This window comes from Anomalospiza imberbis, chromosome Z (assembly GCF_031753505.1).
Source record: "Anomalospiza imberbis isolate Cuckoo-Finch-1a 21T00152 chromosome Z, ASM3175350v1, whole genome shotgun sequence".
Classification (NCBI taxonomy): domain Eukaryota; kingdom Metazoa; phylum Chordata; class Aves; order Passeriformes; family Viduidae; genus Anomalospiza; species Anomalospiza imberbis.
Window position 1 is genome coordinate 26212312 of NC_089721.1, and position 12723 is coordinate 26225034.

Sequence of the window (12723 nt, forward strand, 5' to 3'; positions counted from 1 at the left end):
TAAATATATGAGTAGTATGTGACACAGTTTGGATAGTTTTATGAGGAATGAAAATTTAGGAAAGGGAAAGTGGAAAAAATAACCTTAGTAAATATTATAGTATTATTTGAGTAACACATAATTGAGAAGTTGTGGTGTGTTGATATGGATGGTAGTAGAAAGCAAAGACTATTAGGCAGCAGATCAGAGACAGTTTTTATTTTAAAGGTTTATGTAGCTTTCTAAGTAAGATCTGTTCTGTAAGATCTTTTATCTGTTCTAATGGTTCTTCTCTTGAATACCATTAGGGAAGAAGAGAAAATAACATATACTGTTGATTTTTGCTTTTTTAAATGTGAAATGTACCCATCAGTTCTGGATGTACATGTGCCAGGGCAAATATCTAAAATGTATTAGAGCAAACAGGTTGGCTTTTTATGACTGTTCACAGTGCCTGAATTTTCAGAAGTTAGGGGCATTGCCTACATGTTTACACATACTTGAGTAGGTGAAATAAATGTATACAACTATAAAAAAATATATTGAATAAGTATACTTGTGGGTTTTTCAAGACGATTTAATACAGGACATATTATATGTAATGAAAAGACACTTTGAAGAGCTGAACTATGTGGTTTCCTTGTGTGTCCAATTCTGTGTTTTTTTTCCATAAGGTAGGCTTTATTGGTTGCTTTCTCTTAACAGGATCGACTATGTTAATTTAGTATCCAAATGACATTAACTAAAAAAAGTGGATAGAATTTTTAAGAGCTTTACTCTTCTATATACCTCACTAAGATGAATTTTTCTAAGTGATTACTCTAATGCCATAAACATCCCATTGTCACAGGTTGAATATTTCTCCTTGACATAGCTCATTGTAGTTTTCTGTCAGTGTTCAGAAATATTACATATTATTGGGTCAATATTCAGATTTAATGGCTAAATTTCCTGTGAATTACACAGTCTATTCTGTGTGGATTCAACTGAAGTGTGGATTCCTTGCATACAAAAATTAATTAATCAGTACCTGTGTTAAATGATTAGAAGCACAAATTGAAAAAATCTGTGGACTTGTCAGAACGTAATACATCTGGTGGAGTCCCATTCATTTGTTTCTTTAAATAAATGAAACATATATACTTTTTATTTCCCTGACTTCTTCTTTCCTTAAAGGAATTGTTAGTAGGTGGTGACTTCCTAGGGCAGAAAGCATTACAGGATGAAAGAACAAAAAATTTGTATTCCTTTGATGGTTCTCCCACAGGTGCTTCATACAAAACATGTATCCGTATTGTATGTTGGGTTCCCCATATGTGAAATGAATGAGACTTCTTAGCAGAGATCCTAGTTATTTTCTTCACTCTTTGTCTCTTCTAAATGGAAACAATTTTGGTTTTAACACCCAGTTCATTAACCAGCAGTGGGTTATTGCCCTAATTACAGCTTAAATAACTTTAAAAGTATTTTGTTTTGTGGAGCTTTCTGTTTCACATAGCTAATAGTGTACAGGCTTGTTTAGTGAACCATGATACAGATAGTTTTGAATGTAAATTTTTTTTTCCCTAAGCTAGGGAACAGTTTTTCTCCCTGTATTTGAATTAACTGTCAACAGTACAAAATCGTACAGTGTGGCATGTCATTGAGGTTACAGGTAGAGGAAGAATACTGTGAAATTTATTTATATTGAATAGAGATAGCATTTCAGATTTCAAGTGGTGCAGCTGAACTCCTAAAAGGTCTTTAGAAAGAAGCAGTGATTAGTCTTTTTAATTATAAAGCCACAGCCAAGCTAGATTTTGTGTATCTTTGGAGAAAATAAAATTAATATGCAAATATTTCTACAAGTTATTATGATGTTTCTCAATAAAGACATTCTCACTGTTTTATATGAGTTCTGTATTATTTGATTATTAGGTTAAATGCATTACAAAACCTTTTTTGGGCTTAAAGTTAATGTAAAAATACTTACTAAATATTAAGGAGTACTTAGTGCTTTTAAGCAGATAGCTTTTTTATGTCCTGAGTAAAACTGGGTCTGGAAAACACTTTTCTGCTTCTTCCATCATCCCTTCCTCTATTCTAGGGAGTTAAGAGGATCAGAAAGTTGTATTTTAACCTTTTTCCAGTTAACACTAAAGGTGTTAATCCTCTTGTTCTTCAATGCTATTAGATAAGGGCATAGACCACTCTGTGGGCAGAGCTTCAGTTCATTAAATGCATTGCCTCAGAGTTGCAGTGCTTGACAAATTTTAAGTTTTACCAGGATACAAATGTGTGAGAATCTGATGGGAGTTAAGTGATTCATGTGGGAACTTAATTGTAGGTGTAACTATGACCCTTTGTTCTATCATCTCTGATATGTATAAAGTAATTGGTTACAGTGCTTTACAGTGATTTGTTTATACCCTAGAGCAATGGCTGTGTCCTGAGGTAGTTGGATTAATCTTCAGCCATTTCTGATACTGCTGTATTTACATTAAGTTCTTACGGGCCATTAGTGTAGCGCATTTGTCATGGCACATTTGGATAATGAGTTGTATATGACTAACTAATTAGTTAAAGGCATTACAAGCATGGGTTTGTCTCTCAGTTGTTTTACACACAACTAAAAAGCCAGTCCCATTTCAGGTAATCTGCCCCTTTCCTGAGGTAATTTTTGGATTACTGTATGTCAGGAAAGGGACAGGGCATATGGTGTGAATGTGTTAATCCAAATAATACTTTTAACATGATTAATGGATTCTTGTTTGTTACAGCCCCACTACATATGTTTTGGATGAAGATGAGCCTCGCTTCCTTGAAGAAGTTGATTACAGCGCAGAGAGTAATGATGAAGACATTGAATTAGCTGATAATGCAGGTGATTATGAGGCAACTAATCAAGATGATGGACTTTGAGACCCAGATTCAACAACGATACTCCTTTCTTGAACCAGCTTTGCTGCCAGTAACAGAAAATAAAGTATCCTGGATTTCCAATCACATACTTCCTTGCTGTTTTCTACAAAGGGGATAAGCTTCAGTTAACATAAATAACTGGGGCCTGCGTAGCTCAAGGACAGTAAATATTTCCAATAAATTTGCATTTGTTTTATTTAAGGAGTTCTGTGTATTCTTTAAGCCCTATATAGATAAATTTATTTACCAGTTAATTTTCTACTAAATAGTACTGCATGGCATTTTGTGTCCTTAAACCCTAAGTTCAGAGAAATGGATTATAATTTTTAGTGTGACAGAGTACAGAAAATAATTTTTTGTGGTATAGTTCTTTGAGTTGCATCCTGAAAAATATATATGTACAGATTTCTAAATTAATTTGTGTATGTCTTTGTATATGCGTGTGTGTATACTGAGGTGAAGAGGTTATTTTTTGACATTATTTCAATGATACTTGATTGTGTTTAAAGCAATGTAGTGCCTGCTCTGAAACAATTCAATAATTACTAAATTAAAAATGAGAACATGATGTATGAATTTTTGCACTTGTTTCTTGCTTCTTATGATCATGTATTAAGTGAAAATTCTTTGCCACAGTATTAAGTGAAAATTCTTACTAATGCCTGTTCAGAGTTCAGGAATTTTGCACAGTGACCAGTGCAGCCTGTGCTTAGAAGAAGTAGACTCTTGTATAAATACAAAACTCACCCATAAGATAGGCATGATTTAATTTGAAGTTTTCTTGTTAAATGTACTTGTCTACAGGAAGAAGTCAAGTATGTACACTCTATGTATATTCAGCTACACAGCTGCTCCATTTCTCTTCTTGAATATGCAGGTAGTTAAAAAATGTTCACTTTACCAGAGGCACGTTAACTATATACCCAATTCAACTGCTTTAAGGGGGATAGTACATTTCGGTTTAAATCTTTTTTGCCTGATTGCAACCTAGTGCTAACTCTGCTCTGATAAGGAGATTGGGCTGTAACTTCCTGAGGTCTCTTCCAGGCTGAATAATTATTCTGTGGTTCTGTATTCTTCATGTTTAAAGTCAAGGTGTCAGGTATGGGATTTACACTTCTTCATCTTTTCCTATCATCTTCTAATTCTTATTGCCTCTTGACTCTGCTTAAAATAAGATCCAATAGAGAAATTAAGAGAGTTGTAGTCCATGGTTTACAGAATTGACATGTTTTGCAATGAAAAATACTTTTCAAAAATTATTTTTACTTGATGTGACCCAGTTGTGGCATTCATTTTCTTCTGCATGTGCAAGGGCTTTAAGAACATGAAGAATAACATTTCTAAGTTATACCAGGTTTTGAACTTATGAGGATTTTCTGTTTGTTGTTCCAAATAAAACTGTATTTCAAAGGGGAAGGGCATCTTCAGAAGGATTAAAAAATAATAAAATTTATGAGAATTAACTGTATCAGTGTTTTTCAGCCAGTAGTTGGATTTGCACCAGGATCTGTTCTTTCAAATTCAGCATTGTTTGGTAATGCCTGTCCATACTATCCTGATTCTGAAACTGGGGAAGGGGTTTTGATCCCATATTATATGCAACTGTATTTTTGTTTAAAGGCTTAAATTTATATTAATAAACTTGTGGAGAGAGGTAGGGATGGAAAACATGGAAAAGTTGGAAACATTTAGAGTCTCAGTCCCTTATAAGTTTTTCTCTGTAGTGGAAGTTATCTTTCTTTGTGTTCTGTGAACTACACACTGTAAATAAGAAAATTTATTTATTGCTCTGTTGAAGAGGAGCCCTCTGAATTGAAAGTAGAGGAATTTGGGAACATGTTAAATGGAAGAATTAACCTTGCCACAGAATTTGAATTATTTTTCTGTCCAATGACAGCAGTTCAGAATGCCCATATTGCCCTGTCAGTCTTATACTAGTTATCCGCATAAATAGATTTTCATCCTTAAGGGCTCCTACTTCAGTGGGAGTAATATTCATAAATAAAATTATTCATAAAAAATTTCACTTAAATTTCAGAGAATACAGGATGTCACATGTTTGTTAAGTGTATTGTGCATGTCTTCTTAGGTTTCATTTGAATTTGTATTAATCTTGGAGCACTATTTCTATACTACTGGCAAGACTAGAAATATACTTCATCCATTTAGAAAGAATTGTGGCTTAGAAATACAAAATTGTCCTTTCCTCCTGAGTACATATGTATATTTGTTCTTCTCATGACTCCTACAGCTTTTAATCTGTGCAAAAATAGAGTTATCAGCTTTATAATGTCTTAGGATAACATGTTTATACATTAGATTGTAATGCAGTTATGCATTATACATCACTTAGGTGTTAGATGTCATTCTGGCAGCTGTTGGTCTGAGCTTCTGCCAGTGTAATTCTAATGCAAGAGGTGAAACTTTGTCCCTGTCTTACACGTTGAAAATGCAAAGGCTGTTACCTCAAACTTTTTCCAGTACTTGCCTTTTGAAATGTAAAGTCTCCATTTGTGCTCACAGGGATGCCAGTTCATGGGAAGAACTGCTGCAGTGAGAACTGCTCCATACTGTTTATGTCTCTCCAGTACCTGTTACCATTGTGGCAGTGGTGTTGACAGACAAATGCTGGTGCCCCCATTTATGTGTTTTGGTGAGAAGTCTGGTGTTTAGCTGAAAAAGGAACAGCTAACACCTGAGCACACATTCCATTCTGTTATTATGGCATTTGCCCTGAAGAAATGGGCAGAATGATAGCAAAGAATGGCAGCATCTTGGACTGCCACAAATCAGTCACTGAGCATGGTCTGTCCCAGACAATTGACTATCTTTATTCTATGTATTGGCATTTCAATGTGGCTTTTGTTTTAAATGATGACTGGTTCTATATAGGCAAAGAAGATCCCTAGATCTTCCTCTAGTAATAACAACAAATAAGACTATAAAAAATAATTACATCTGTATTTACTGTCTTGCTTCTGAGTAATTGCTGGACGATGAATTACTCTGTTCCCTTTCCAGAAATAATTCAAGTTGCATCACAGATTTTGGTACTGTGTCTTGACTGGTGACATCCCCTTGTATAATGTAACTTAAAGCAATTTGTGCCAAAATCTTGCCTGGCCATTTTGCAAGGTGGATATCTTTATCAGCCTGACTTACCAGGGAGTTTGGTTTGAATCTCAAATAAGACTTCAGATGCAGTAAACACTGTTCACAAAATGCAAAAATAGAAGGATTCAGATAATTTCTGTTGTAATGCTGTGATAGATATAATTGTTGCAGTGTTAGTGTGCATGCCCCAAATACCAATACTTACTAATAAAAACGCCTAATAAAGGATTAATTACAATCTTTTGCTTCCCTATTTTTGGTTAGTGATAATTAAGGATTCCTCATCCTAGCATTTGCAGCAATGTTCTTACCTGTAAGGACAGCAGTGTGCATAGCATTTTAGAAAACATATTTTATTTTCTGTGAAATTAAACTCAGTGTGCTACAGGCCTAGAGTGGCATTTGCATATTAATTGACTGAATTATAACTATCTGAAAATTTTTGAGATTCAGCAATGTTTGTAAAACTTAAGAAGACTGGAGGAACCACAATGAAGATTTTTGCAGAGCTCAAAGAAGAGCCTTCTGGTGAGACTCTTTCCCTCCCACACAGTTAACAGGATATTAATCTGATCTAGGAAAGGCACAAGATTGTTTCTCAGTAAGTCATCCCTTTACAATTCAACTCAGACTGTAGTTGAGTTATTTTTACTATATATGTTTTTGTAGCAGCAATTTTGAGATTTCAGCAATTTTTTGAGGGAAAGCTCAAGATAAAATGAGATAATCTAGTTTTATGCAGCTGTCTGAAAAGAGCAAGTGATTACTAGAAATCATCAATGTAACTTTTGTAAATACAGTTGCAGTTTATTTAACTATACCTGTCATGTTTCTTTAAGTTGAACAGCTTCATAAACTTTGTTGTCTAAATAATTTTAAGGATCTACAATAGTCACAGTGTCAAATTAGTCTTAGGATATTTTTCTTTTATCAGTGTTTCTAAGGTCATCAGGATGCCAGTGATTTGAGATGTGAGCTCACATCTTGTTTGCTTAAGTAATCTAACTAGGTTGCTTTTAAAGGTGGGTTTTAAGTACAAAATGCCAAACAGCTGCGACACCTAGTAAAGAATATATTGTCTTGGCTGTTTTTAACAGTATCATATAAAGAACTTGTCTAGTCCCTAAACAATACTTCATAGCTATGGAAGACACTCGCTTATTTCTTGTTATTAGAAAAAGTTCGTTGGTGTATTTCTTTTTGCCTTTTTTAAAACAAGCAAGCAAACAAAAAACCAAAAAGAAACAAAAAACCCCCACTAAAATACAGTAGTGTTACTACACTCAGTACAGCTCTTATTAGAGCTCTTGTACAGCTTTTGAAGCAGTTTGGAAAGGGTCATTGGTACAAAATATGGTTTTATCTTCAAACAAAATGACTCACTAGGATTTGCTGATCCAAATTATATGGTTATGAAATGTCAACCAGATTCTGCCTCTTGTCTTTGTAACTTTCTTACCACAAGATGTTTGTGCTTAGAGTGTGCCCTTCTTTCTGGCATGGGGTTATTTCTCATGCAGCTTTTTTCATGGTAGATTGAAAGAATATATACTAGCAGCACCTCATTATTGCATTACTGTAAATTTTCACAGGGTGAATGCTAACTAATAAAAGAATCTGACTAACAAAACTCCACAATAGTACTTCCATACATTAAATGCTGTTGTTAACATAGAGAGGGAATATTCACTTTAAATGACCTGAAATAGGACTTTTCTTTACACTGTCCCTCCAGACACATAAAGATAAAAGTTACTGTGATAGCATAAAATGCTCTTAGCTGATAGCATTGCATTCATGCTCATTTCGTTCCCAAAAGAAAATGGACATGAAAAGATTTCATTACAAACAAGACATGAAGCACAGCATAAGGAAGACAAATGATCTTTAATATTTTGTATAGTATTTGCTTAATGGTACTGTATTTACATAAACCTTAACAACAGTCCAGCTGACCCCTCAGATTAAAATGGTTTGGCTGTACATTTTATGAAGACAAACTGAGATGTGTTGCACAAACCTTCAGCCAACAGGCTGCCTTAATACTTAGCTTTGATCATCATCCCACACAGTTTAGTGCTTTATACTGCCAAATGGAAAGTCTTAAACTGGGTCAGACAGTATTCCAAAATAATAAATGCTTTGGGTTTTTGTCCTGTGAAGATTGTTGCAAAATTTTCAGATTCTCTGCAACAGTCATCCTCCTGTTCTGGCTTTTGTGTAATCACAAAAGACATAAGTCAAATTTAAAAGTACCTTGTGCTTGTGTACGTTTTTACACCCGTTCAGTTTAATCAATGTCTGCTCTAGGTTACTCTCCTCTTCTGAAGCATCCAGTCTAGTCAAGTCAGTCCTTTAGCTTAAGTGATGAGCCAGTAACATCATCCTCTTCTTTTGAGTCTGACCTCACTTTTGACAAAAGCTTTCTCTTATGAATTCCATCAGTAAGTATTGCTTGAAAATGCTGCTATTACCACATGTACACCTGACTGTGTTCCAGAATGAAAGGAGACTCCCCAGATCATCTGTTTGAGTACAGTAGTTCATTTGTCAGTATGTCAGGTACTTGTTCCTTCTGTCCAAAGACAAAATGGTTAGAACATAAGTAGACAGTATTTTGGAAGAATAATTTTTCAGATCTATGAGTGAATTCAGAGACATATTAACTCTAAAAATCCCTTCATGCTAAGTACCTGACCCCAAAATCTAATAGGGAGATGGATCAAATCTGATGTAGTCATGCAGGGGACCTCGTGGTCAGCTAATTCTATAAGGAAGCCAAGTCATTTCTTCTCAAGCAGCTTCCTGTGTTGAGGAAAAAATGATGTCAGTCACAGCAGAGGAAGAGGTCTTCATCTTGACATAGTTCACCTCACTGTGTCTGCCTCACAAACTCTAGAGATTGGTGGACACATTTTCTTTTGCCTCTCAGCTGTGCTCTATGGTAGAGTGAGAGGGACAGAAAGATAAATTACAACTACTGATTGTTAAGGGTCACATTGACTAGTGTTTAAGAAGATCCCTGCTCCTCCATGACTTGTCCACCAGGGCAAGGTGGCTATGGGGCAAAGTTGCCTGTCAATGAAAAAAAATGTAATAACATAATTACATTTTGTGGATGTGAACAGCGAAGGCAAATGTGTCCTGAGTAATAACTTGGCCACCTGTGAAACTCCCTTTCCACAATCTTTGGATGAGCTTCCCATCGCAGCGGGAGGCCCTAATGGGACACTGCTTGCTGATGTGGGGCCGGGCTGCTGGCACAGCTGTGGGAACATCCCCACAGTGGTCTGAAAGGTAATTCTGGAGGTGTGAGCAGGGGTGTTGAGATGGGATCATTCACCAATCAAGGATTCAAGAAAGAAAACACCAGCATAGAAATCTTAGGGAAGACCAGGGAGCAGCTGGATAGATGTCACTGTCTGAGCCATTGGTGCCAATGTGTGCCAGTGGGTGGGAGGTGTCTCTCTGTCAGGCTGAACATTGCATGGAAGCCAATGCCCACCAGAGCCTTCTTGGAGTGATCAGCAGACTTGGACTTTGAATAGCAGATCACAGCATCCCAGTTGCCTTTTGTCCATGATAAGCAGTGAGTAAAAACACAGAATCATAGAATTGTTTCACTAGTAAAAGACATGTAAGATCTTTGAGTCCAGCCATTAACCTAACAGTTCCAAGTCCACCACTAGACCATGTCCCTAAGCACCACATCTGAACACTTTTTAAACTGCTCCAAGGATTGTGACTCAAGCACCCACGTGGCCAGATAGTTCCGATACTTGATAATCCTCTCAGTGAAAAAGAATCTTTCCTAGTATCCTATCTAAAAACTCCCCTGGTGCAACTTGAGGTCATTTCCTTTTGTCCTGTCACTTGTTACTTATGAAAATACATTGACCCCCAACTGGCTACAACCTCCTTTCAGGTATTTGAAACCAGGATCTAACTACAACAGGATCATCCCTGTTAAATTTAGTGATTCACATCCCAAGGATTTATGTTCACCCTTAGTGTGTGCTCATACAAATTGAATAACATAATTGGAGTCCAATAACAAAATTTTAGATTTTTTTCCAATTTGAGTGTGGAAAGAATGTGTCTGAGGTCCCAGCTTTATGTGTGGGAAGCCTTATATGTTGATGGAGCTCTGGGGTTTGCAGGAAGAGACATTTAAGCCAAATTTGTCTGCTGGAAACTGATTAAGTCTCAGGAAATTTGAAAAGACATTTTCTCATTCCCAACTGAAAGGTTTGATATATTTCTAAGTGGTAAGGATTTAAATTATTCCAAAGGAGGAAGAGAAGAGTTTATGATATGGCGAAGTAAGGATATGGAAAAGGGATTTCAGAAGCTTATAAGTACTTATTTTTAATGCATAAAAACAAGAGAGAGATGGGGACATGACATAGTTCAGGTAAAACAAATTCCGTGTGATTTCTGTGATCACTAAATCTCTGTTTCTAAAATTCAGTTACTCAAAGAATTTTTAAGCTAATTAAATTTTGGTATTGTCTTGATTGGAATAAAGAAATTTCCTGGTATGCAGGGAGAAGAAGCAGTACAATACTGTTTCCTGCAAAAGACCACTTACCACTTCAAGTACAGTATGAACCCTAGCTTCTTCTGTTTTCTTCTTTTTAGTGGCATCCTTGAAAGCTTCTTTCATAATGTATGTCAATGTGCTTTCCATATCGAGGTTTGTAAGATGGGATGGGCATTTATATTACATCATTTAAGGACACAAAATATTGATTGCTATAATAAAAACTATGATGACTGGTAATACAGTTAGAATGCGTTGCCTGATAGTATTATATATGTAAAATATATCATCATATATGCCCACATGATGCCAGTTATTAAAATAATCCCCTTAGGAATTACAAAACCATGAAAAAAGCAGCCCACATGGCATTCTGTGGAGTCTAGCATGTTTCAAAGCTGCAAGACTGTTCTGAGGAGAACCTGTGTCTTATTTTTATACAGAGTTCCTGTTTATGCATCTGAAATTTCATTATTTTCACCATACACCTGGCTGCCAGTAAATATATTATAACAAAATAAACAGCAGAAGTTTGCAAACAGTGCTGTGGAAGTGCTGGAGGAGAAAGCCATTTTTGTGGACAAGAGATTTTCCAAGCAGCACTGAGTGGCAAATACAGGTCATATTTATATTGTGTTTCCCTGGCGACTCTCCTTTTGAAAGGGTGTCTTTAATGATGAGGCAAGCCTTGGTCTAATGGAGTGGTGAAGGAGGTGTCTTTCAACAAGTATTGACCACGAAATGCCAGCAGGAATCAATAAATAATACTTAACCTTCTTTCTCTGGTTTGTTTTAATTTACTCTGTTGTATTGAAGAGCTAGCAATTGACCCTCTGGTGATACCAGAGGTATCTATATGATAGCAAAAATATCCAGTGTGTTTCTTTATACTGACACAATTTCCATGTTAATATATTTCTTTTGTCACACCTGGAAAAGGTATAGGACCTGTGCTACTGAACCAGGGAATGAGTTTGTAACCTTACTCTACCATTAGCAAGTGTCGACAGATCTAGGAAAGATATGAGGAGCCATTTAACCTAGCTACAACATAATTGCCCCTAGCAGAAACAGATTGTTTAAAAACCTGCAGCAAAAGAAGCTTGTTTTGTTTCCCTTCATTAATTGACCATATTTACTCAGTGTATGCAGATGTTGCTGTTTTCAGTATTGTTTAATATCTTCACTTAAATGAAGTGTTGTGGCAGTTTAATCCCAGTGAAAGTCCTGTGCTACAGTTTTTTGTCCTATTAAATATTCTGTTTGCTGTATCTAAGATTATAGGTGGCCACAATCCTCTTGTATTTTTAGGTGGAAAGGGGTGCAAACACAAGCCAGTGAAAACCCACGGCGCCTGTTAAGACTTAATTGGTGTGCTAGTGATGCATTACACTATTATTGTGAGGTCAACATTAACAGGTTGCAACCTAAACAAAGGAAAGGCAGGACAGAAGCCCTCCATTACTTTGACCTTGTTAAATAAAAATACAGTGGTGAACGTCACTGTATTATTAAAAAAAAAAAAAAAAAAAAAAAAGAAAAGAAAAAAAAAGTTTCCAAGAGTCCTGCAAGGAACTGGAGGATTTTGGTTTCAGAATAACTTGAATAGTGTGAAGTTAAGAAGGCAGGAGATCCTGCACTGAGCAATTGGTACAAAACAGCATACTGAATACACTCATTAAGTATACAGAGTCTCTTTCATGCAGGGAACAAGGCACAGATGTAAGGGGAAAATACCTAAAGATTGCATCACACTTTGTAAGAATATGAGGCCTGAAGAGTGTCTGTATAATTTTCAAGTTGTTAAATGCAGCTTTACACTAATGCAATTTTTATGGAGCACACAGTTAAGTCTTTCACTGCACTCTAGGAACCAGTAAATGCTGTTTCAGTCTCACTATCTTCAAATTATTTAATCGAGTTATGTGTGTTGAAAAAAGAAGGAAAAAATCTGACAAGAGCTTTTTCATCTCTGTATTAACATATGTAGAGCACACTGACATTTTAACAGGAAAATTGTAAAAGTCTATTAATTTATTTGCATAATAAAGCTCAACATTCCCTAAGATTTCCTCATAGAAGAATTCAAACTCCTTTTTTTATCTTGTGCTTATTTTGAAAGGAAAGAATGCAAAATAATCATGTTTATAGCAGAATGAGAAATAGTAACATGAAAAAACAAA

At 35.7% G+C, this 12723-nt stretch overlaps 1 protein-coding gene across 1 annotated transcript in view; it reads left to right on the plus strand.

The window, feature by feature from the left end:
• AGTPBP1 (ATP/GTP binding carboxypeptidase 1) overlaps nucleotides 1-2964 on the plus strand; it is a 52656-nt gene extending 49692 nt beyond the window's left edge. The window contains 1 exon segment of the mRNA XM_068176365.1: nucleotides 2739-2964. Coding sequence (XP_068032466.1) covers nucleotides 2739-2913 — 175 coding nt within the window. The 3' untranslated portion in view covers nucleotides 2914-2964.
• Nucleotides 2965-12723: the final 9759 nt, after the last annotated feature.